The 26,421-nt window shown below is 35.6% G+C and overlaps 2 protein-coding genes across 2 annotated transcripts; one reads left to right on the top strand and one right to left on the bottom strand.

Annotated features, from left to right (window-relative positions):
• Positions 1-240: 240 nt before the first annotated feature.
• Positions 241-25,899, bottom strand: cdc45 (CDC45 cell division cycle 45 homolog (S. cerevisiae)). Its single transcript, XM_056464120.1, has 18 exons — positions 25,732-25,899; positions 23,294-23,353; positions 20,856-20,948; positions 20,371-20,508; positions 19,174-19,332; positions 19,031-19,089; positions 18,420-18,468; positions 15,242-15,303; positions 14,438-14,488; positions 14,221-14,340; positions 11,905-12,036; positions 9,889-9,987; positions 9,607-9,768; positions 8,912-9,050; positions 6,738-6,821; positions 3,992-4,110; positions 3,806-3,882; positions 241-649 (listed from the first exon to the last, which is right to left on the bottom strand). Exons 1-18 carry the CDS (start codon positions 25,780-25,782, stop codon positions 585-587), a joined length of 1,719 nt encoding a protein of 572 aa, XP_056320095.1. The 5' UTR covers positions 25,783-25,899; the 3' UTR covers positions 241-584.
• On the top strand, positions 24,864-25,181 carry tma7 (translation machinery associated 7 homolog). The gene has a single exon (XM_056464121.1). It carries the CDS (start codon positions 24,891-24,893, stop codon positions 25,083-25,085), a length of 195 nt encoding a protein of 64 aa, XP_056320096.1. The 5' UTR covers positions 24,864-24,890; the 3' UTR covers positions 25,086-25,181.
• Positions 25,900-26,421: the final 522 nt, after the last annotated feature.

Raw genomic sequence — 26,421 nt, 5'->3', positions numbered from 1 at the left:
GACCTCTGGTGGTGAAAAACAAGTGTGATTTCTTTTTTTGTAACTAATTAGGTTTTTCCAATGAGCTCTTAGTTTTAATTTATTATATTGATTTGTAAAGCAAATGCTGCAGATGCCACAACATTTTTTTGCACCATTTCAAAAAATTCAAAGCAACTAAACACATTTTTTCCTCAATCTAAAATGACTGGACAATGTAGACAAGCCGTCATCCTAATCAATACACCTTCAACTCAAATGTTTATAAAAAAATCATTTAATAAATTCATATATAACATGCACAAACACAAACTAAAAGGACAACACAAAACCAAACACACTTAAAATCAGGCCTGTTGAGTCAAACGGAAGGTCTGGGCAGCTCATGACCAAAACATCAGCTGATCTCGGAGTCTTCAAACGGTCCGAAGCGTGAAAATGTGAAGGTATTTGGCACCAAACTGACTGAAAACATGGTAAACCTCACGTTTACTCGAGGCCTGTGAAATTCCACTTGAGTGTGGACGAGTCTCTTTACACATACACACGCATGCATATGTCTGTCCAGGGTTTGACGATCATTTTCAGCACGCAGCGGGTGTAGATTATGACAACAGGGTGATGAGGGCATCCAGAAACTTCCCTCTGTCCTCCATCTTTAGCTCAATAACTGCAGAGAGAGAGAGAAGGGGTCTTCACATTGCCTGTTGTGGCGTGTTGATAAATGTGTGTGCATGTGCATGTGTGTATTTTTGGGTCTGGCAGAGCTGAAGATATTTAACACTGGTGTGACAGAAACGATGGGAAAACTGCACGTGGATATAATGAATAGAAGTGTGTTGTAGCTGCTATTCATGTTAAATCTAATATTGTGCATTATACACTCACTTTGTTAGATACATCTGGCTAACTGCTCATTAACGCAAATTTCTAAACAGCCAATCACATGGTCAGGACGATCTGCTGCAGTTCAAACAGAGCATCAGAATGGGGAAGAAAGGGGATTCAACTGACTTTGAACGTGGCAGGGTTGTTGATGCCAGACGGGCTGAGTATTTCAGAAACTGCTGATCTACTGGGATTTTCACGCACAACCATCTCTAGGGTTTACAGAGAATGGTGTGAAAATGAGAAAATATCCAGTGAGCGGCGGTTCTGTGGGTGCAAATGCCTTGTTAATGCCAGAGGTCAGAGAAGAATGGCCAGACTGGTTTCAGCTGATAGAAAGGCAACAGTAACTCAAATAACCACTCGTTACAACCGAGGTCTGCAGAAGAGCATCTCTGAACACACAACACATCCAACCTTGAGGCAGATGGGCTACAGCAGCAGAAGACCACACCGGGTGCCATTCCTGTCAGCTTAGAACAGGAAACTAAGGCTGAAATTCACACAGGCTCACCAAAATTAGACAATAGAAGATTGGAGAAACATTGCCTGGTCTGATGAGTCTCGATTTCTGCTGTCACATTCGGATGGTAGAGTCAGAATTCAGGATCCATCCTGCCTTGTATCAACGGTTCAGGCTGGTGGTGGTGGTGTAATAGTGTGGGGGTTATTTTCTTGGCAATCTTTGGGCCCATTAGTACCAATTGAGCATCATGTCAAAGCCACAGCCTACCTGAGTATTGTTGCTGACCATGTCCATCCCTTTATGACCACAGTGTACACATCTACTGATGGCTACTTCCAGCAGGATAATACACCAAGTCATAAAGCACGAATCATCTCAGACTGGTTTCTTGAACATGACAATGAGTTTACTGTACTCAAATGGCCTCCACAGTCACCAGATCTCAATCCAATAGAGCACCTTTGGGATGTGGTGGAATGGGAGATTCGCATCATGGATGTGCAGCCGACAAATCTGCAGCAACTGTGTGATGCTTTCATGTCAAAATGGAGAAAAATCTCGAGGAATATTTCCAGTAGCTTGTTGAGTCTCGGCCACGAAGGATTAAGGGAGTTCTGAAGGTAAAAGTGGGTCCAACCCGGTACTTGTAAGGTGAACATAATAAAGTGGCCAGTCAGTGTGTATATTCCATATAATGGATATAGAGGTGCATTATACCTGCTATTTCAAAAATAGTGCTAATATTGTGCATTATACATTTCATTTTTCATATGATAGAACACATATCAAAAATAAAAAGTGCATTATACGTTTAATTAGAAAAATTTAGCACTAAAACAGCATTGGCCAAAGTGCTGTACAATTTTACAATATATTATACAATATAACACTGCATCGCTAAGCATTCCAGTCTTAAGATTACCACAACCTGTGCTTCAATGAAACTGGTGAAGTGGGACGTGATGTACTCTATGTAAAATGCAGCCATATTCATTTATAAATTTAGTATGCAATTTTAATACATTACAATTGCATGCACAATTGTACAAGAACTGTAATGTTATTAATCAAACGTATAAATCAGGGGTGTCCAAACTCAGTCCTGGAGGGCCGGTGTCCTGCAAATTTTAGCTCCAACTTGCCTCAACACACCTGCAAGGATATTTGTAGAAAGCCTAGTAAGAGCTTGATTAGCTAGCCCAGGTGTGTCTGATTGGGGTTGAAGCTAAAATCTGCAGGACACCGACCCTCCAGGACCGAGTTTGGACACCCCTGCTATAAATGATCAGTAAACTTAATGTAAAAAAAAAAATAATAATAATAATGATAAAAAAAATATAGGCAACGCAGTGGCGCAAAAGGTAGTGCTGTCCCCTCGCAGCAAGAAGGTCGCTGGTTCGAGCCTCGGCTGGGTCAGTTGACGTTTCTCTGTGGAGTTTGCATGTTCTCCCTGAGTTCGCGTGGGTTTCCTCCGGGTGCTCCGGTTTCCCCCACAGTCCAAAGACATGTGGTAATTAATTGGGTAATTAATAGTTAATTGGGTAAGCTAAATTGTCCGTAGCAAATGTGTGTGTGAATGATTGAGTGTGTGTATGTGTTTCCCAGTGATGGGTTGCAGCTGGAAGGGCATCCGCTGCACAAAACAAATGCTGGATGAGTTGGTGATTCATTCCGCTGTGGCAACCCCAGATTAATAAAGGGACTAAGCCGAAAAGAAAATGAATGAATGAATAAAAAATATATTTGTATGAATAATGAATAATTTTTTATATCAAGTTTTAAATCTAACTATTTTAATATTAATTTAAATATTCCTACTGAGCTTCAAAATAATGAAATTAATGCCACTATATAATAAAATGATAGAATAATAAATATATTCATTAAAAATATAAAGATTATATGAAATAAACATGACTATATAACATGCTATTGTATAATAAAACTGAGTATTTAATTGTATTTTTTGTTTATTAAACTATATAAAAAATATTACTATAGCAGTGATATTAATTGAGTGTTTAATAACAATATTAACTTCATTTAATTAAACTCACAGGTGCTAAATCCTGCATTTGAAGCATTTATATTATTATACAGTACATAAACACACAGCAAAGTTAACTTAAACGCATTTAAAAAAGCTAACTTTAGTTTAGCATAAGGTGTAAATAAATATATATATAAATACCATGCAGACATTAAAAAAATTACTTGTGTAAAAGCAAAAAACTATAACATATAACACATTATGTATATATATATATATATTTATTATATAAATAATGCTGATTCGACATTAACACAATGTTCATTTTTCTACTCTTTTTCATAAACATATTACTGAATCCTCCTTAACTCACTGTAAATAATCATATCCAACACACATCAGTGGTCCGACACAGTATAGCTCTGCCATCTAGTGTTGATAATATGTTGTGTGAAATCCCATGATGCTGTGTGGTGACTGACCTGAAGTGTCGAAATGATCATGCAGGGTTCTGGAGCTGGTGCTCTCAGCTGCCTTCTCAAAAGCACGACCAAAGAAACTGGAACAATAAGACAGATTATTAAAATTTGTGTATTCATAAGTGCCGATGCAGAATAAGGGCAGATAAAGAAAAAATATATATCTGCATAAGACACAAAACAACTCACTTTTTCTTGTCAGACGTCTCAGATTCTGGGGGAATTCCCATAACGATGACAGTCCCCTTCTCAACATCCAGAGGAGCAGCCATTATCAGTGGCAGTATCTTACAACGCTTGTTCCTCGTCTGAGAAAAACATTAACACGTGCTTATTAACCTCAACCGTAAAAGACCCTTTTTTTGGGTAAAGTAATTTAATTTAGAAGTTTTTAAAATGGTTCCCTTAATCAGAGCAGTTCAAGACTTGGCTCCTTTTTCAAAGTAAACACACAGACAAAGGACTCAATTCAACAATATTAATCATTGAAAAAACAACACAAACTTAATTTTGAAAAATGGCCATCCATAGGAAATATTCAAATTAATTGTTTTATTTGTTCAATAAATCTAAAACTATACCTAAATGAAGGTCTGACCCTACAAAACATGCTCAATAGAAACTGCCAGTAAAATCAGACGGATATACAGAGAAGTAGAAAGTTTCCGGAACTATGTCAGATCTTTAACATCATTGAAGATTTTTTAACTAATTGTTTATTATTTTTATAATTTATTATAATGATTATAAAGTTTTATATAACCATTCAAGATTTTTTAAATCACTTTGATGCATCACTCGCTTTTGTTCATATCTCGGATAGTTCTACCTATTAAAGTTAAATACTAAATGGCAACAGAACATGTGTTGCTCTGCAACTATATTTTTTATTATGGCAAGAATAAACGCAAAAAAAAAAAAAAAAACTTGCTAAAAATACTGACTTTTTATTTTATTTTGCCCACTCAATAATTCACACATTACTTTCTGGCTAGTTTCTGTGCTCTGCTTATAAAGTAATGTATTTTTTATTTATATGTCAGCAACAAAGGCTATTTTCATGGCAAGAACATTTCAATATTACATAAACAATTTAAGAACAACAAACAAATGAATACACAAGTTAAATAAGATGTTTAGTGTTAATATATGATAAGAATTCTAAAATCTTTTCTGGTGTCACTTTGCTAAAAATGTCCTTAAGAGAGTTCATTTCATAAAAAAAGTCTTCTAGAATCATTAAAAGCAGAACAGTCCAGTAAAATGTGTTTTACAGTAAGGTGAGTTTTGCAGCACAAACATTGAGTGGGGTCTTCACCTTTGAGCAAAAAAAACATGGGTTAATCTTGTATGTCCAATACGACATCTGGTAAAAATAACTTGATCAAATCTAGCCTTAAAATGTCTTAGATTTCAGGTTGGATTTCATGTAATTTATTATTTTCCAATGCATCCCACTCCTCTTGCCTCTTGTTTAAAATGTAGACATTAATAAAAGGTCTCATCTCGGATGGAGGAATTTGGCATTTGTTCGCAACTTGCTTCAAAGCATCTTTAGCAGCTGCATCAGCTCGCTCATTTCCTGAAAGCCTGACATGTCCTGGAATCCAGCAAAAACCAATGTGATAAAACTGATTTTGTAGATGGTGAACTTTGTTTAAAATGTTATCAATTAAAGGATGATCATTTTTTGTAGATTCCATCACTTGGAGGCATGATTTAGAGTCTGTAAAAATAATTGCTTTCTTTTGTTGAGCTCCTCTACTTATAAGCTAAAAAGGCAGTAATGGTCCCACATTCCTGACCATTATCACCAATAAAGCCTAGAGCCTAGGGCATCAGTATATTGTAAACTGATAGGTTCATATATTCCTTTCCAGTTATCAAAGACATAATTTGTTATAGTTTAAACTCTTAAATTGTTTTAAATTTGTAATATATACATCAGTGTAAAACCGATGAATGGTGGAAAAACATATTCTGTAATATTAAATCCACCTGGGTCTCCACTTTTGCCAAAAACTTTAACATAAACGTAGTCATGCCTTTTTCAGCAAAATCTCTTCATATTTAACTCAAATCAAACGTGGTTCCACGCCAACTGTTCAAGAGCTCCAAAAAAATTTGTGAGCTTCACCAGCTGAAATCATGTCGCGCGCACCCAAAGTGAACCTCCGCAAACACAGCGATGACGTAACATTTGACGTGCGCACTGAGTTCACTAACAGAAAGCTGATTGGCTATTGCATGTTGGTCTCATTTGTAGTTGTAATGCCGCAAATTACAATTGGACTAGTGAAATAAATTAATACAACACCACAAAAACCAGGCAACAACAACAAAAAAGGATTTAAATGAGCAATAATGTAGCATTACATGGACACCAGAAAAATAAGACCTGTGCAAAAATATTTAAGACCTAGAACAGCGAATTTAAGACTTTTAAGGCCTAAAATTTAGATTTTTAAATGTTATACTTTTTAAGACCCCGCGGAAACCCTGCAACAAGACAATGCAAAACCACATTCTGCACACGTTACAAAGTACTGGCTGCAGAGAAAGAGGATACAGGTAATTGACTGGCCTGCCTGCAGTCCCAACCTATCTCTAATAGAGAATGCGTAGTGCATTATTAAGCGTAAAATGTGACAGCGAAGACCCTGTACTGTTATTCAACAAAGTTAAGTCATCTTTAAATCCAACTCTATAATTTGTCTGATAGGAAATTAATAGGGAGTACTAAATTTAAAATGATCTTTTTGTTAATTTTGTACTTGTAGTTTTATAAATTGATAGCTTTTATTCAAAGACAGTGATATGACAGGTTTAAAAACAATTGGGCTCACGCCTGTGAACTTCCTGCTCAAAATATATAAAAATAAAATATATTTGTGTGATCACTTGTCCAGTATTTTTTGCCCATTTAGGTACTCACAGAGCAGACGAAGGCTTTGAGCAAGTATTTGGAGAGCAGAGTCAGAGCCAGAGGTTTAGAAAACAGCTTCACATCCGGTGTTCCCTATAAACACACAAACACCTGAAAATTACTGAAAGTGAAATCTTTTACCCTCATATTATGCCATCTTTAAATAACAACAGCAAATATTATGTAAAATACATACAAAACAGACCATATAATTACAAACAGGACTATAATGGCGTGGGATTCCTCCAGGTGCTCCAGTTTCCCCCACAGTCCAAACACATGCACTATAGGTGAATCGAATAAACTGAATTGGCCGTACTGTGTGTGTGTGAGAATGTGAGTGTGTATGGGTGTTTCTCAATACTGGGTTGCAGCTGGAAGGGCATCCGCTGCGTAAAACAAATACTGAATAAGTTGGCAGTTCATTCTGCTGTGGCGACCCCTGATGAATAAAGGGACTAAGCCGATGGAAAATGAATGATTGAATGAATATTATAGTAATATCTGAGTGATGATGAGTGTTTAATTATAACAACAATAGTATTAATAACATCAACATTTTAATCTTTAATTTGAACTCAAAGTAAATAAAATACAGTACACCGTAATTTTTTTGTTCTAAAAAAAAAAAAAAAAAAAAAAAAAAAAAAAAAAAAAAAAAAAAAAGGACAGTAGTACACATATGGCCCGTTTCCTCTGAGTGGTATGGTACAGTTCAGTACGCTTTTATGGCCAATTCCACTGTCAAAGGGCCCCTAAAAGCGAACCGTACCATAGCACTTTTCGAGTGTACCAAACGGCGGAGCTAGACACACAGCCGAGCGCTATTGGTTTACAGAGATCCGTCACTCATAGAAGCAGGAGAATGAAAACAAAGGAACCGCCTTTTTTAAAACACAGCTGAGACATTACACCGTAATAATATATTCATATAATAACAAGCTATGGTCGACCCGAGCTCAAACAAACCTGGTCTTCATCTTGATGAACGGCCACAAAGCCAAGAACAACAAAATCTGCTGTGCCCTGTTGTTGTTGTTGTTGTTTTACGAGCCCGTCTCTTCTCCAGAGAGCTCACCGCGCATCTATATTTATAATAACGAACTTCTTGAGCTGATGATAACGTGCGCGTGATTATTGAAGTGCTTCTGACATCCGATCTAATCAGAAAGATAAACGTGAAAGTGAAGCGCCAAAAAACAAAGGAGAAGCTGGAAAAAACAAAGGAGCGAATGATTCTTTCACCAACCTAAAACACGAACAAGCTGCCATGTTTAACTATTATCGTCACCTTATGGACTATTATGAATTCAGAATGACAGAATTACTCTCTAACAGAGGTTACATGTGACGGTGAAGATCAAACATACAGATGAGAGGTTTGCACTGACTGGGCTATATTTCGTGTTGTTTTTGAACATAAATAAGGGCTAAATGTATGCAGTGTGCAGTTTTTCCTGTAATTGGTAACAGAGACTGTAAAAGTTAATATATGTTGCATTTATTTATTTTATATAAATCGCAGACATACAGTAGGCTATTTTGCACTGTCGTTGATCTGCAGTTAGTAATGAACATTTATACACAAGTATTTATGTGTATGAAGCACCAGTTTTGTGAGAAGTGCTTCTCATATGATATGTAAACGACCCGTACAGTTTTACTTTGAGCAAGACTTCCTCGAGCGAGAATGACGTCTACTGAAACTTTGTCATACACCACGCCCACCAGTACCATTGGTACCCTGGAAAAAGCCTTATAAAAGGTGACCTGTACCGAGCCATACTGTACTGTACCAGCCAGTGGAAACGGGCCAATATTTACAACCATCTTTATTTCTTTGATTACAAATGTTTGAAGAACATATTCGATTTAATATTGAATATCTACATTTAAATTACAAATTTGTACATTTTTTATTTTCATTTTACAAACTCATCTGACCCACAATTGCAAACTTGCAAAAATAAATAAATAAATAAATAAATAATAATAATAATAATAATAATAAATGATAATAATAATAATAATAATACAAAAAGCAAACCTACAACAGAGTCAAACAAGCACTGACTGTGGATTAAAATGATGGGCTTTTCGAAGTCATTTCGGACAATGAATTTCACTGAGAAATTGTGCTGCATTTCATAAACAAACACTGAAGATATTAGAAGTGATGATACCTCCAGTAAATGGCAGTAGAGGAAAGGCCCCTGTGACAGTATGAGGTTTGTGCAGATACAGCTTGCCACCGTCTGCTGAATGGCCTTCAGCTTCTTCTTGGCCAGATCAATGCCTAAATGCAGACGCTCCAGATTACTCCTGCAGACACACAACACAAAATAAGAGAAGTTATGGAGAAAACCTGACAGAAACCAGAACTACACCAGCATTGCACCACTACTCTCCTACTGGCCTGATTTGGCGGTGAATAACCTGAAAAACTATGGCTTTTTATTCTCTATTTTTCTTACAAGTTAAGCTGCTTTAGACACAATCTACATTGTAAAAAGCACAATATAAAGGTAACATTTTATAATAACGGTTCATTAGTCAATGAATTTACTGACATGAACAAACAATTAGTAATACATTTATTACTGTATTTTTTATTTTTGTTAATGCTACCCTACAATGGTTCAAGTTAACACAGTACATTAAATGTTGACAAGCACAACTTTGGATTTTAATAATGCATTAGTAAATATCGAACTATGATTAATAAATGCTTTACAAGATTATTCATACTTAATATTAGTAGATACATTAACTAATGTACCATTATACTAAAGTGTTCCTGAAATAAAGATAAATTTAATTGGATTCCCATTGATTTTTTTTTTTACAAGCATAATTGGACCCCTTTAAATCTTCATACCTAGACAGACAGTCCAGAGCTTTGATGAAGTTGTCTGTTGGCGTTTCATCTTTCTCCACATTCTCCAACAGGGCGGCAGCAGCATGAACTACATCACTGGCCAGGAAACGGTTCTTAAAGCCAAAGTGCACACCGAACGTCTGAACACGGATGTCTGTCATACTAAAGTGAGAAAAAGAGGAAACAAAAAAAATGGAAAAAAATACAATAAAAATCAAATAAACACATGATAGTTACTACGTGATAACTGAAAGTGCAATCTTCCATTTGATTCTTTCTCACCCAAATTTAGTGGCCGATTCCTCAATCACTTCTCGCAGGTTCTCTTTAATCGTCATATCCATCGAGTTAAACTTCTGCCGCACCTGCTTTAGTGGAAGACTGATGGGAAGAACAATAAAGATCATTAAAATGATTGTTTATAAGTCTAAAATCTCATTTCATGAACCAAATTAACTAATGTGAAGCGCTGTACCAGTTTAAATATTATTAATCATTTCTTGATATTAAACATCTTTATAATATTCTTAATCCTTATAATATTCTTAACACTGAAAACTGAACTACACTGTTCTAATTTACTATGACCTCTTAGGTGAAGCTGCTTTGACACAATTTACATTGTAAAAGCGCTATACAAATAAAGGTGAATTGAATTGAATCCTGCCAAAAAGCTGCCAAAGGACATAATTGCATTTGATAAATCACAGTGCATGCCTTAAACAAAATATTAGTATTAAACAAATACAAAATTACACACCAAAGGTTGCGTACACATTTGACACATGAAACAAGAGGTTTAATAGTTTTCATTCTTAACACATTAGGAAAAGAATAGAGCCACAATAAAAAAATAATTTAATTTAAATGAAAAAGTTAGAAAACAATATGATTAATACCACATCATATTTTTATTAATTGCCATGTCAGGAACAATGGCTTATTAGTGGCAAAACATGACATTATTAAATATACACTTAAAAACAACAAACAAATTAATACATACATTAGATTTTAATCTTTTAATTAATTAATTTTAATTAATATATGCTAAAATTATTTTAATAATACCTGGAATTCTTTGCTGAATATCTCCTTGAGTGAGTTTGTCAATATGATCAGAAATGGTAAATGAAAGTAACATGGGACGAAAGTAAAAAAGCAAACTTCTAGAAGCCCTAACAATATTTTCTTTCCAGGCTACAACAGCACATTCAGCATGCAACCCTTGATGGAGCTGACAAATATTAGCTGATTTTGGGACCGCGTCCCGCAGTTAGCTCCGAATTTCAGTTGAGTGCAGAAAGTAAATTATTGTAGCGGTTCTTTTTCCCTTTATTTCAAGTTGTCTTTTCATGCATCACAATATTGATTAATCTACAGGTTATTTAGTGCAATAACACATCCTTAAGTTTGTCAGTTTACAAGTAAATCAGGTTTAAATGTTTTAAATTCCTGCGGGGACGAAAGTAACACTGCAATTTATGTCCCTCTGCTAATAGACAAACATTATTTTTCGCTTCCACATTAGAGTTTTCAGTGTTTTGATTCAGATGTTTTATGAAATTAACACATTTTGCCAATAATAATAATAATTTTTTAAAAATTTTATAGTAAAAAGCAACATTTTGCATAGTTGAACTGCTTTAGAAACATTTGACGGAGCTGAAATTTAAAATGAAAATGCAGTTCAAAATTTTTTGCAAAAATAAAGGACAAAATATGTTTGCAGTGAACATTAACAAGGTCATAGTCAGATACATTTAAATTAAATGTAAAATAATCAAGATTAGGCCAGTAAATCTAGCAAATATTGCTCTTTTGACCCACTCGTGTGTTACTTTCGTCCCTGCTGACGGGGTCAACAGTAATAATGTGCAATTTATGTTTAAGGTGAAATTATTTTGAAGTTGTTCAACATTTGTTCAAAATACCACCCGATATTGATAGACCACACTTGTGAGTTAGTAACCACAGCAGAATATATTTCTGTCTAATTACCATTACTCATAAAAAACGATTTTTGAAAGACACTTTGGTACCCGCTCTCCCCTAATCAATTATTTTCTTGGTGTAAATGCTCACGTTCAAACCCATCTGAACAACAATTTAAAAATACATTGAAATAAAACACCCATTGAAGAAATTGATGATCATTATGGGAAGTAACGTCGCAGTTGACATGCACATTTCATTCAAAGTAGTAGGGGAGGATCTCAATGAAATCCTAACACAAGCGATCACAAAAGACACATTTAAATACCTGACATGTAGAGGGTCTAAGATTGGTCCACTCACCCCATGTCTGCCAGGAATTCTTGAAGTTTCTTCTGTCCATTGATGGACCAGAGTTTAAAGCTACAGGAGGTGTAGCAGGAGTTACAGATGCTCTCGTACAGAGACCAGTGCTGATACAACACCAACCTCAAACTGACAACCAGAGTCAAGGGTTAAACACGCATATATCTATGTTCAGAATGACATGCCACTTATCTGATATCATGATATCTGACAGCAGCATGCAGTACAACTATGTACAATCTGTGCATATTATTGCATGAGACTCCTTATATAGAATATACTTCTAATGCAATGACAGTTTCAGAGACGCATGATAGTGAATGCTTGATTTGCAAACGTTCATGAATGAATCTCATTGTGTAAAAAGACAGCTTTAAAAAAAAAAAAAAAAAAAAGCTATGAAGTTATTAGAGTACAGTAAGCCTACTTTTAACTAGAGCTGTAGTGACAAATTGAGAAATCAATCCTGCGCTTTTCAAAATGTGCTGTATGCTTTACAAACAGGCATACTCTGCTTGCACCTAATTCTGTACAAATACCACTTGAACCTATAATAATCGTTAATTTCTTGTTTGAGTTTAACGTCATGTCACTTTCTATGGTTATTTTCATGCCGAGACAAAGTATACACCAGATATAGATTGTATTATAAGGGTTTACAATTCATTTTAGCTAAAACGCTGTATTTGGATTAACAGTGTTAAAAATCTGTTCAAAATTGACAATGACAATTTTATTTATATAGCACAAGTTTTATAAACTTCGTTGACCAATAAACAGAATTTGTTAAAAACAACACTCACACATCATAACAGCAAAATGCCTTTGTTCTCTAAGTTTTTAGTCTAGACTTAATAATGATAATGTAAGGTGCTTGTGTATTGATGATGGCAAGGCATTCCAAAGGGATCTGGTAGGCTGGTACAAAGTCAGTAGCTCACAGAGGTAGACACAAGTCGTACCGTTTAGAGCAGTGGTCACCAAACTTGTTCCTGGAGGGCCGGTGTCCTGCAGATTTTAGCTCCAGCCCTAATCAAACACACCTGAACAAGCTAATCAAGGTCTTACTAAGTATACTTGAAACACCCAGACAGGTGTCTTGAGGCAAGTTGGAGCCAAATCCTGCAGGGACACCGGCCCTCCAGGACCGAGATTGGTGACCCCTGGTTTAGAGAGTTAAAAACAAAACGTTACATTTTAAACAACTCTAAAATGAACAGGTACCCAGTGTGAAGCGTGTAAGACTGGAGCATGAACTGAATAAAATAAATTCCTCACATAATTAAAGCCAACACAATCTAACTGAACAAGCTTGACAGTTAAAGTGCCTTCATGTGGTTGGATCTTCCATAGTGGCTCAAGTCTTTAAAACTTGTGTCATCCTGGAGTGACATATTTTACAGCAGGTAAAAACAATCTGTTCCCACAGGTTGAAGAATTCATTTTTGAACATTTGAGTTTATAATTAAAAACTAGCCAAGAGCATCATCTGCTATTATGTACTCTGAATTGATTCAAGAGAAAATAGCAATGTAGTGTTTCCTCTAGGATTTTTCCAGCTGTGGCGGCAGGCCTTTTTTTTTTTTACACAGATCTACTAACTACCTGTGGCGTTATTTCAATGACAAATGTCGTGAGCACAGTATTAGAAGTCGACATTGCAATCACGTAATAGCCTACAGCATGCGAATCTCTTTGCTTGTGCGCCGATTTCCTCTGCTTGTGCACAAAACGTCTTGCACGCCCCCTCAAATATAAGCCGCTTCAAGAGCGCGCAGATCTTCTTGTAACAAATAAACGCTGCTGAAGTGCGATTATGTAACGAGTTTGTCTCCAGCATTTATTAGAGTTGAATATTTATGAATGTCTCCAATAGACCTACAGAGCGGTATTAATGCGTCCTGAAGTAAAGTGAAACGGCTATACGTCGTGTTTGCTGGGTCTCACGCATCACGCACCTGTCAGTCAGTTAGTCAGCACGTCACCTTAAAGGGTTAAACAAATGACGCACAGCACTACTACGGTTACAGAAAAGTTCGTGCGGTTATAATTCACTTACCCTTTAATACGTTTTGGTGTGATTTTCACCCGCTATTAAAAAATAAAATGTTTTGAATGAGAAGCTGTAATGTAGCCGTGGCGGGATAAATTTTGGCATGGCGCCCCGCCATGGAAGAATGAATGTAGTGGAAACCATGGCAATGCATTTTGAGGAATCTCTGAATTAATGCACGATCGATTTTCACCACAGCTCTACTTTAAACATCAATATACAACACAAACTCAATTTAAACTTCATGCAGGGTAGGATACTCGTATTCGAAATTGATCCTCATGCAGTCGATGGACAGCGAGTTCTCTTCATCTTCATTTTTATGGTTGTGTCGGGACACGTGGCGCTGTAGGGTCGCAATGTCTGTCACATATTTCATGCTGTATAAGAAAAACACGTTCCTTTAAAACATACTGCTACAGAAGTCATTAAAAAAAACTTTCTGAAGAGGTCGATGTTGGAGAGTGAGATTCTTACTGTGGGATTTTATCATGAACCCATTGATCTGTCAGTCCAATGATACTCCACCTGCCAAACATCAGATTTCAGTTTAGAAAACACATCTATATAAGGCATTACAGCAAATTTTCCGTCGGCTTAGTCCCTTATTTATCAGGGGTAATCACAGTGGAATGAACCGCCAACTATTCCAGCATGTGTTTTACACAGCAGATGGCCTTCTAGCCACAACCCAGTACTGGGAAACACCCATATTCACACACAAACACTTGTACACTATGGCCAATTTTGTTTATCCAATTCACCTATAGCACATGTTTGGACTGTGGGGGAAACAGGAGCACCTGGAAGAAACCCACGGCAACACTGGGAGACCATGCAAACTCCACACAGAAATGCCAACTGGCCCTGCTGGGACTTGAACCAGCGACCTTCTTGCTGTGAGTGCTAACCACTGAGCGACCGTGCCAGCCCATTACAGTAACTTCATTCATTCATTCATTATAGAATGAACCGTCAACTTATCCAGCATATGTTTTACACAGCGGATACCCTTCCAGCTGCAACCCATCACTGGGAAACATCCACACACACATACACTACGGACAATTTTAGCTTACCCAATTCACCTGTACCACATGTCTTTGGACTTATGAGGGAAACCCACGCGAACATGGGGAGAACATGCAAACTCCACACAGACATGTCAACTGACCCAGCCGAGGCTCGAACCATCAACCTTCTTGCTGTGAGGCGACATCGCACCCACTGTGCCACCCATTACAGCAACTTGATAAAGGTAATGTAAAATAATCAGCTCACCACAGCATGTCTTTGGTGTCTTTAGACATGACCCAGGCCAGTTCAAACATCACCAACGCTGCCTGTAGACGACAGAATAAACAGGATCACAGATTACACGCAGCAGACACTGAGAAAAGTCCTGCTACTACACAAAGCAGTAGTGCTGATTCTGCTGAGTGATTAACTATTTCTTTTTATGACATTAAATAAATGTACAGATTAAATTAACTCAATATTTACATATATTAGATTAGTGTGTCCAGGGTATAAGTATAATTGTTAAAATTGGACACTTTCACGGTTTAGGTTCCTCAAAAACATACTTCTGCAATCTAAAATAAATCATGCTGGCAAATCAAATTATTTTACTGGAACAGACTGCAAACAAGGGTATTCTGCAAGTGTGAATGATTATATTTTACTGCTCTTAACATAATTCGAAGTAAAGGAGCATTAAAGGGCCCATAGTTTACCTCTTTTTTATGATTTAATATTAATATTATGGTTCTTCTGAGTGTGCCAGTTTAGGTTCAGTTTAAAACACAATTCAGATTTTTTTATTATAATGTGTTAAAAAGTGTCATGTTGGGGGCGTGTCCACAGTTCGCTGATTTATGGGTGTGTTGCTTCACATGAAAATTAGTTTCGGCTTACCATCAACGTAACAAGGGGGCGGGGCCATGAGCTCACCGCTCTGCGTTTGCAACAGAGTCTGACAGGCAGACAGAGAAAAAGCTGGAGTGAGAGGATCACCATTCAGTCGTACATGTACGACTCGGACACAGACCAAGCAGAGAGTACAAAATCATTTGTGTCTTTCTACAGTTTTACAGCCAACTGTGTGCTAGTTTCAAGTGCCGAGCTTGTACACAGAAACTAATAACCACGCACACTAAATTAACTTTGACTGAGGCACCGGATGTGCCGCTCGAAGCCACGACACGGCACACCAGACACTCTCTGTGGCGCGGCAGAAACATGAAGTGTCCAGAATCGTCGTGCCACGCATTTTTGAATTCTAAACATAGGTTTCTACAGCAGTCCGCGGCGCCCAGCCGTCGACTTGAGTGTACCCTGATAGAAACCTATGTTTAGAATTCTAAAACGCATACTAGTTAAGATCACAGGGAGCTTCTGGGTCGCGAGAAATGCAAACGGCTGAAGTATAAGGTAGACTCAATGAGAAGTACACATGTTTGCAAACCTACCTAAAGATACAACCAATAATTCCAATTTGAGCCCAATGAGCCTTGCATCTAAAAATAGAGCAAGGGTGTTCTATTAGTGATATCGCTTCGACTCACGCTGAAAATGGCGGACGTGAATCAACAAACTGAGGATATGATGACGTGCCTGTCAATCAATATTGGTGGGCGGGGGGACCGCTCTCCTACGTAAAGTTGCGGTCGGTTTGAAAACCGCTCCAATTGGTCCACCGTTTTTATGTTGTTAAATTGAAAAAAAAAGCACTGGGTGTGCTTATATCACCCCAATTTGACAGTCTATACACCATACATGCACATATGTCTGTCCAAACAGCTTGAACAGTAGATTTTTTACCATAGGTGCCCTTTAAGTAAAGACAGTGATATTTATAATTCATCAACGCTACATTATGTATAATTGCTTGCCATAAATGTGCAGAATTCATTGATTGCAACTGCTCTAAAACCTTAAACCATACTTTTATTTATTTATTTTTTTTCAAGTCAGGCCATTTTAAACCCATTAAAACCATAGTACACCTAAAAAAAAATGAAAATTTACTCACTTTTTACAAACCCTTCACCTAGTCCAAACCTGTTTGGGTTTCGTCTGTTAAATATTTTGAAGAATGTGGAAGATCTGTAGCCACTGACTTTAGTATTGACAGTATTTAGACGGTATCTAGTCGGTACCGTTCCACTCTAGCCCGAGGCCATGGTGCTCCACCAGAAAAAGGTGGTTTGCCATCTCCAGGTTGGAGGAAAGTCCTTACCCCAGGTGGAGGAGTTCAAGTATCTCTGGGTTTTGTTCACGAGTGAGGGAAGGATGGAACGTGAGATTGACAGGCGGATTGGTGCAGCGACAGCAGTAATGTAGTCGATGTATCGGTCCGTTGTGGTAAAGAAGCTGAACCGAAAGGCAAAGCTTTTGATTTACCGATCAATCTACGTTCCTACTCTCGCCTATGGTCATGACTGAAAGGACAAGATATCGGACACAAGCGGCCAAAATGAGTTTCCTTCACAGGGTGGCAGGGCGCACCCTTATAGATAGGGTGAGGAGCTCTGACACCCGGGAGGAGCTCGGAGTAGAGCCTCTGCTCCTCCACATTGAGAGAAGTCAGCTGAGGTGGCTCGGGCGTCTGTTTTGGATGACGCCTACCTAGGGAGGTGTTCCAGGCATGTCCCACCGGGAGGAGACCTCGGGGAGGACCCAGGACATGCTGGAGGGACAATGTCTCTCGACTGGCCTGGGAACGCCTCGGGATCCCCCTGGAGGAAGTGTCTGGGGAGAGTGAAGTCTGAGGTTCTCTCCTAAGACTGCTGCCCCCGCGATCCGTCCCCGGAAAAGCGGTAGAAAATGAATTAATGAAAGGTTTGAGCTATGTGGATTGAGTGCAAAAGGTGATTAATATTTATGGGTGAACCATCTCTTATATGTTTACTTTAAGCCAAAATGTGATTTGTCTTCCCAAACTCAAATTTTAAATCTCTAAAATGACAGACTATTATTTTAAAAACACCTTTTGTTAAGCGTTTACCTCAAATTAGATCAAATTAACCTGAGGACAATATTTCAGCACAAAACATAAGCACAGAAATTTGAATCAATTTGATCGTAAAAGACCAAATAAACACTGATATACTGGTAATTTTATTGCTATATCACTCAAAACATCTTTAAATAAATTTAATGAACTTACATTAGTTTGTTAAGTATCATCATATCACTGCAAAATTATTTCTAATGTATTTTTACTTCTAATCAAAGAACGGAATAATTTGCATATATTCATATTTGTGTACATCGTGTTACCTAATCTCGTTCAGTCTATTGTATGTTATTTAGACACAAATGAGACCATGGGCCATAAGTAACTGCATACCAGGTTCCAAAATACATGGGTTTCTGAATTTGACAAATAATAAAGAGATTGTGCCAAATTCAGAAACTCATGTTCTGCATGAGATCAGAAATATTTATTACTCACTGATGTTCCATGAAACTCGTACTGCTCATAGTCAAAGAGAATCTCTCTCCTGTAAATGTAAAAAACATACACTTCAGTATAAACAAAAATACAGTTGAAGTTAGAATTATTAGCATCCTTTGAATTTTTTTTTCCTTTTTAAATATTTACCAAATGATGTTTAACAGAGCAAGGAAATTTTCACAGTATGTCTGATAATATTTTTTCTTCTGGAAAAAGTCTTGTTTGTTTTATTTTGGGTAGAATAAAAGCAGTTTTAATTTTTTTTAAAAACATGTTAAGGTCAAAATTATTAGCTCCCTTAAAGCTATATATTTTTCCTAGTTAACCTAGTTAAGCCTTTAAATGTCACTTTAAGCTGTATAGAAGTGTCTTGAAAAATATCTAGTCAAATATTATTTACTGTCATCATGGCAAAGATAAAATAAATCAGTTATTAGAAATGAGTTATTAAAACTATTATGTTTAGAAATGTGTTGAAAAATCATCTCTCTGCTAAACAGAAATTGGGAGAAAAAAAATAAACTGGGGGGCTAATAATTCTGACTTCATCTGTATGTCATCACAAGTCATTGTAAATTGTACTGATCGTTACGTATATAACCAATGACCTTCGAGCTTCCCATTCCCGCCTGGCCCGCTGTCGTTCTATTCTTCTCTCTAACGCATCCTGAAAAGTAAATGCATGCATTAAAAAATATCAATGGAAAGAATTTAGCTACTTGTGCTATGAAAAGGCGTTATAAAAATGTACCTCATCGAAGCGCCTCCGTTTGCCAGATGGCTCTGCACTTCCATCGCTTTCATTTCCAGAGTCATCACCATCTGCTTCTTCGTCCTCCTCATCATCACGAAAGATGTCATCATAGGACGGAACGCCAAGATCATCATCTTGTTTGATCAGGAGTTTAATCTATTGCAGATCAAGGGGAAAAAAAATGGCGTTTAACCGATCTTATCAAACAACCAGTTTAGCAATCATAGTCAGTTCCCCAGCACTAAAACAAGCACTTGAATTCTTATTTTTACACGTTAATTTGCCAGCATGACATCTGTGTATTTTTTAATCATTATTTCCCACGGTATAACCAATTTGTGCTCACACAAGCTCATTAGCTTTAACCCCTGTGCACAGACGGATACAGCCACAGTCTTTGTTAAGTACAGGTAGTTCTGAGAGCTGAGGTACATATTTAGATATTCTCAGACTTATTAAAGTAAGTGCACAAAGGTTGCTCTCACACATACACTTAACATGCTGTTATACTCCATTTAAAATCCATAAACTAAGCTTTCAAACAGGCCTATCTAAAGGGTTAATAGTGCCAACTGATGATCAACAGTTAAATTGACAAACGCGTCCTCTTCCCAACAGGGAAAACCACAATCCAGAATGCATGATTATATTGTGTCAAAGCTCTGAAATAAAAAAAGTGGTTATAATAGAAGTCAACGGGGCAAAAATAGCAACAAACAGTAAATTAGACAGAAAAATAAATAAATCTTATGCTGCACAAACGCTAACGATGAAAGCAATGTTGTTACTAATCTTTTACAGGGTATTGATACAAGAAAAGAAAAAAAAACACGTAATAATGTGTGTTTTTTCACCAAATCAGTGACATTATTTATGTTAATTAAAGCCTAGAGTGTATTATTGCAGTTTTTTTTTTTTACATTTTTAAAGCATTTTCCCAAAATAAGTGTTAAAATAAGATTTGTCACCAAAAATCATACTGCTAGCTGAAACAAACAAAAAAAAAGGTATTGGCCAAATTAATACTCAAAATCACCCCAAAGTGGATGAAATTTTTCCTCTGTGTCTGTATCTGGTGTGAACTATGCTGTTCTTTAACACTGTGAACAATTTTTAGAACTATATTTTTGTCATTATTTTTAATTTATTGTGCCTAGTGGGAACAGGCATTTAAAGTTATTAAAACATTTGTACCTGACTGTCATTGTAGACGTTGACCACATCAACAGGTCTGTGGGTATCACAGATGAAGAAAACAGAGTCTTCCTCAGGCTGAAGGGTCTCCAGCAGATCCACATTTGCTCCGCAGTTTATCAAGACAAAATACTGGTACTAAAAGGAAACAATATTTGCTTCTAGATTAGTCAAAAAGGAATATTTAACAAATATGAGCTTATATATTTGATAAACCAAAAAACAAATAACTTATCCACACTCAAGTGGTTCTAAACTTTAATGAATTTCTTTCTCATAAGATATATTGAAGACTGGTGGAAAAAAACAGCCACTGACTTCCATGGTAGGAACAAAAAAAATAAAGAAATACTATGGAAGTCAATGGCTGTTTTTTTCCCCAGCATTCTTCAGTATATCTTAATTTGTGTTCAACAGAAGAAAGAAATCCAAACAGGTTTGAAACAGTAAATGATGACAGAATTTTCATTTTATGAAACTGGTACCTGTTCTTTATGCTCTATAAAGGCGGTTCCCAAATCCTGCCACCCCGTCACAGGAACCAGTGTATACTGGACGTGATCACAGTGAAATAAAGCCTGGAAGGAATTAAAACGGACAAACAAATGGACAAAAAAAAAAATTAGAATATTAAAGGGAATAGTTCATTAAAATATATACTTAACTTTTGGAAACGTTTGCTTGTATTTAAATTCAATTTACTGCACACTTTAGTCTGGAAATTTTTTAAAGAAACGCTGTGTAAAAATTTACATTTAGGACAAAACTGAGTCAATTTTCATCTAAACATTTACAGTGGGATTGTTTAAATTAAAAAGTTTTATTTTATTTAATATTTTAAAGAATTAATTAGCAGAACAGCACTATAATAAGTAGCAAAAACTACTTGCTTTACATTATAAATATATTCAAAACATTTATTTTGTGCATTTTATATAATCAAGTCTTTATGAATCATAATTTCTAGCCGTCTTTTAAATTGTAGATCATCATTTCATATCATCCTTTGTCATTTGAAATAATCTACAATAACTTTTATTGAGATTCCTCAGCTTTCACTACCATAAACATACATATGATGCGGTTTTCTCCCATGAATTAATACACTAACACAACATTTGAAGTCTGAAGAACATAAAATCTCTACCATATAAACAAATATCTACCCCAAATATTACCTTTTTCTTAAAAACGAAGATTGTCGGTGGAGTTTTGTATATATTATCTTATGCTGTAGCATTCATCATCAATGTAATTGTAACTAGGGCTGCACAACATTGGACAAATATTAATATTGCAATATTTAGTTTGTCTGCGATATATAATGCGAAATAAATATAATTTCACAAGATATCATATAACTATTTGGAATGAATCCATATTTTTACATTACATTTTACATAGATAAAGTAACACTGTATAGTGTAGAGTTTTTGTTTTATAATAATTAAAATAATATAAATAATTAAACAATTATTTTTGATTTATGTACCTTTACAACCTTTTGGCTTAAGTTTGCTTAAATTGTACACAGGTCTTCCCACATCAAATGAAAACTTTTCACTCTATTTTACGGGTAAGCTTTGTGAAGACTCTACAAATGACATGTTCTGAACTGTGATGCTGATCAACTATAATCCCAACTTGACATTGCATATCCTGCGATTTGACTATTACAGATTGAGACATTGCGATATCGATGCTTAAACGATATATTGTGCAGCCCTTATTGCAACATTGGCATTTTTTTATTATGAGAAAAGTGATCATATACAATCACAGTACATTAAGAAAATGAAAAAAAAAGAAAAACAATATATTGTTTGAATAATTGTATTGCCAAAGTAAGTGAACTAGGGACTCTCAATGTTATTTACAAAAGGAACAATTCATATCAATATCTTTTTTCTTATTTTACTAAGAGAGTATTGACTGGATATTAGGCATGGGTCGATAACCGTTTTCAAGGTATACCGCGGTTTGGAAAAGTCAAGGTTTTAAAACGGTCAACATTTTTTGCTATACTATTCCTAAGGTATGAGTAAGAATTTCTTAAACAGTATCTCCAGCAGAAAATATATCCAAAGATGCAGTTTTAAGTTTTAATGAAATCAGCGTTTTTAAAGCAAATGAAGACAGCAGAAGTCAATAATTCATTTGAATTATTTAGCCTGACATGTTTACCGTTCCAAAATATTTTAAATGCTTCCCAAATTGAAATGTATTGTGTACAAAGGTGAAAAGAGTTAAATTTTTTTACCCAGAGATTTAAAAAGAATATATTTTAGAGCAGTAATCACAATACCGTGATACTGTGAAACCGTGATATTTACATCCAAGGTTATCATACTGTCAGAATACCTACCTAGACTATTTACCTGGCAATAAAGCTCTTTTTAAAGCTCTTTCTGAATCTTATACCGGCCCATGCCAACTGGATATGTACGATGGATAATTCTAAATGAAACTTCTTTTATCTTATTTATAATAAAGTTGTCATTTGGGGTGAGCCAGATTTTTTCCCAAACATGTCAAACATGCCATATCATGAACAAAAGAGTTCTGATAAAAGTATCATTTGGAACTGATACAGTTCCATTAAGAAATAAATCGTATTGATTTGTTGGCGAGAGGTTGGCGAGAAACAACATTTTCCTATCATTGTAGTTGAAGGGTCTAAAGAAGGAAAAACGGGATAGATGATGTCTTAGAAAACCCTAATAACCCCAGATAGTATGGCATCAAATACAAAAGCAAATTATTTAGGGGGGATGGGAATATTGAATAGAATTAGAAATTCTTTATAATTTAATAAATGGCCATTTGCATTAAATGACTAACTCACAAGCAGAATTTGCTTTAAACCAGCGTTGGAAAAAAAGAGATTTGTTTTTGTAACCTATGCATTTATGAAATGACTGACCTGCAGGACTTTACAGGCACACAAGGCATCAATATCAGAAGACACGAGCAGAGCCACTCTCTAAAAATATAAAAGAAACACAGAAAATACACAAGTTTGAGACAAAGTAGATTATGAAAATGAAGTAAAGTTGGTTTTATACAAACACATTCGTTCAGTGACAACTTGTGACTAAATTGTTAAAACAGTGTCTGTGATGCAGCAAGTCCAGAAACTGTCATGTACATCGTGATTTCATATAAAATTCCCTTCAATGTGTGATCAGACTAAAAAGGGGTCATAAACGAATATTTTCTAAGCCCACACGGAATCTGCGAGCGCAGAAATCCGCACATTTTAGCTCATCATTGATGCTATTTATTAACTTGTGTAAATTTATATTTATTCAGTTTTTTAATTAATTTCAGTAATATTATTGGCTAATATGAAAATGTATATATGATTGATTTATAATACAGTTTTGTACAGTAATATTTTCTGTCTTTTAGTAGATATATTATATGAGAGACTTGCTTTGTTTACCAAATAAGTGGATCTAGATGGATTTGCATTGAAAACATTAAATAAAAGTTAAAAATATATTATTAGGGTTGCATGGTGGCGCAGCGGCGTTTCTGTGTGGAGTTTGCATGTTCTCCCTGTGTTTGTGTGAGTTTTCTCCGGGTGCTCTGGTTTCCACCACAAGTCCAAAGACATGTGGTACAGGTGAATTGGGCAAACTAAATTGTCTGTAGTGTATGCTGGATAAGTTGGCGGTTCATTCCGCTGTGGCGACCCGAGATTAATAATGATGAATGAATAAAAAGGTATTATTTTACATATTAAGTTTTTAGTTACGATACTCCCAAAAGAATTCTGCTTAAATCCGCAGACTTTTTACAAAATTCTTTGCAGAAATAGCAAAAAATGTCCACAGATTCTGGCTGGCCCTAGTCATGACTATATGCCCACACAGACTTTACTTGAGTAAATGTGTGTAAATCTCTATTTATTCAGTTTTTAATTTAATTACAGTAATATTATTGACTAATGTGAAAATGTTCATCTGATTTATGTACAATGCAGTATGTACAGTAATATTTTCTGTCTTTTAGTAGATATATTATACGAGAGACTTGCTTTGTTTGATTTGCATTTTAAACATTAAATAAAAGTTAAAAAGATAATATTTTTTATTTCACATATTAAGGTTTTAATTATGATACTCCCAAAATAATTCCCCAGAAATCCACAGATTTTTACCAAAATTCTCCGCAGAAATAGCTAAAAATGTACACAGATTCTGTCTGGCCCTAGTCATGACTTAACAAATGGATAGTGTGCATGAAAAATGCAATAATGTAACATAAAACTACTTATATTACATTCTAAACATTTTATATTAATCTGGTCTTTATGGATACAATTTTAGCTGTCTTTTGTCAGATGGTAGATGATTATTTCTGGTCATCCTTTGGAATTTTAAATAATGTACAAAGCACTGTTCTTGAGACACGTGACAGTGCCTATATTGTTTACCAATCTACTTTGAATATCGGTCAGAAATAGCATACTAGTAGACTTTAAAAAAAAGCGTTAGCTAAATAATCCGAGCAGCATGTCTGGAAGAGAAGGAGGTAAAAAGAAGCCCCTCAAGGCTCCCAGGAAGCAGTCGAAGGAGATTGACGATGAGGATATGGCTTACAAACAGAAACAAAAAGAGGACCAGAAAGCAATGGAACAATTGAAAGCCAAGGCTGCAGGGAAAGGACCTTTAACTGGAGGTGGAATCAAGAAATCTGGGAAGAAGTGAATGTGGTTCAGTGTGTTATTTGCTTGAGTTCAAACCACCAACTCATGATTTGGGTCCACAATGGCAACGTCAAATGTATTTCTTTTTTTTTTTTAGTTACTTTATAGTTCTCTTGTAAAGAAAACGTAATAATGTTTGTAATGACTGTACATTTCAATTTCAGAAGTTTTAATTAATGATTGTGAAACATCATGATAAAACAGCTGTGTAACATCCAAAAAAAAAAAAAAAAAAAAAAAAAAAGTATGACTTCAAAACAGCATTAGCACTATTTAACTGACTGTGAACAAAATACTTTGATAGTCATTGACTGCTAATATGATTAAACTATTTAGAATACTTTTCTGAAAATAAAATACTAAGGAGAAAGTCCGAATGTGTGAATATTAAACCAACTTTAACGTTACCCCAATGATTATGACTGACGTTATGTATTCAACTGCGAGTGTTTATTATAAACGTCACCAATTATACAGTGACTTGCACTAGACACCTAAAATACATGAGTAATATATAATATAACCCAAATAAAGAACATATTCAAGACAACATTAAACAATTAACATATAATAGTTTAAAAACCATTCCAGTGACTTACGTTACGAATTACGTTAACCGAACTCACGCAAACACTGTTATCACGTACCTGATTAACGACAACATCATAAAACTCCTTTCGAATATCGGTCACAAACATGTTTAATTGTAAGCTTATCGAGTTTAAATATATAAACTATCACTTCTGCGTATGTTCGCGTTTTAAAACACCGTCCTTGTTGTTTTGAACTCGGGGTTTCCGTGTTTCGTCTCTGGCGCCAAATCTTCTTGTTGTACACTTAGCACAGCCTTTGCAGAAATAACCAATAGAATGGCGACTTGGAGTGACAGGTGGTCATATCAGCCAATGGTGTGTGACGTCTGGGAATCTTCTGTCCAATCAGATACATAGCTGAGCGCTTGGAAAGTTGTAACATAATAAAAGTTTTAATATAATATAATATAATATAATATAATATAATATAATATAATATAATATAATATAATATAATATAATATAATATAATATAATATAATATAATATAATATATTTTAAAAGTATAACAATATAGATGTAAAAGACGTGAAAAGGCCTCAGCTTGAAAAAGATACGTGATTAGATAATGTTTGGTCTCACGGTTTATTGTTTTGTTGCATCACTGAGCTGAGCGCCTGGCAAGTTGGAATATAGTAAAAGTACAACGATAATATAAAGCTAAACGGTAATATTTTAAAGATACAATACAAATTTATAATAGTGATTCTGATTCTGATTCAGAAAGATTTATAATAGTGTACA

Source organism: Danio aesculapii, chromosome 8 (genome assembly GCF_903798145.1).
Source record: "Danio aesculapii chromosome 8, fDanAes4.1, whole genome shotgun sequence".
In the NCBI taxonomy this organism is placed as follows: domain Eukaryota; kingdom Metazoa; phylum Chordata; class Actinopteri; order Cypriniformes; family Danionidae; genus Danio; species Danio aesculapii.
This window is presented reverse-complemented; position numbering and strand designations above follow the sequence as displayed.

Coding starts and splice junctions, on each gene's coding strand:
- tma7 (XM_056464121.1), top strand. CDS start 24,891: ATGTCTGGAAGAGAAGGAGGTAAAAAGAAGCCCCTCAAGGCTCCCAGG.
- cdc45 (XM_056464120.1), bottom strand. CDS start 25,782: ATGTTTGTGACCGATATTCGAAAGGAGTTTTATGATGTTGTCGTTAAT. Junction 15,304..18,419: donor ACGAGTTTCATGGAACATCA/GTGAGTAATAAA, acceptor TGTCGTCTACAG/GCAGCGTTGGTGATGTTTGA. Junction 6,822..8,911: donor TCTACTGCCATTTACTGGAG/GTATCATCACTT, acceptor GTGTGTTTATAG/GGAACACCGGATGTGAAGCT.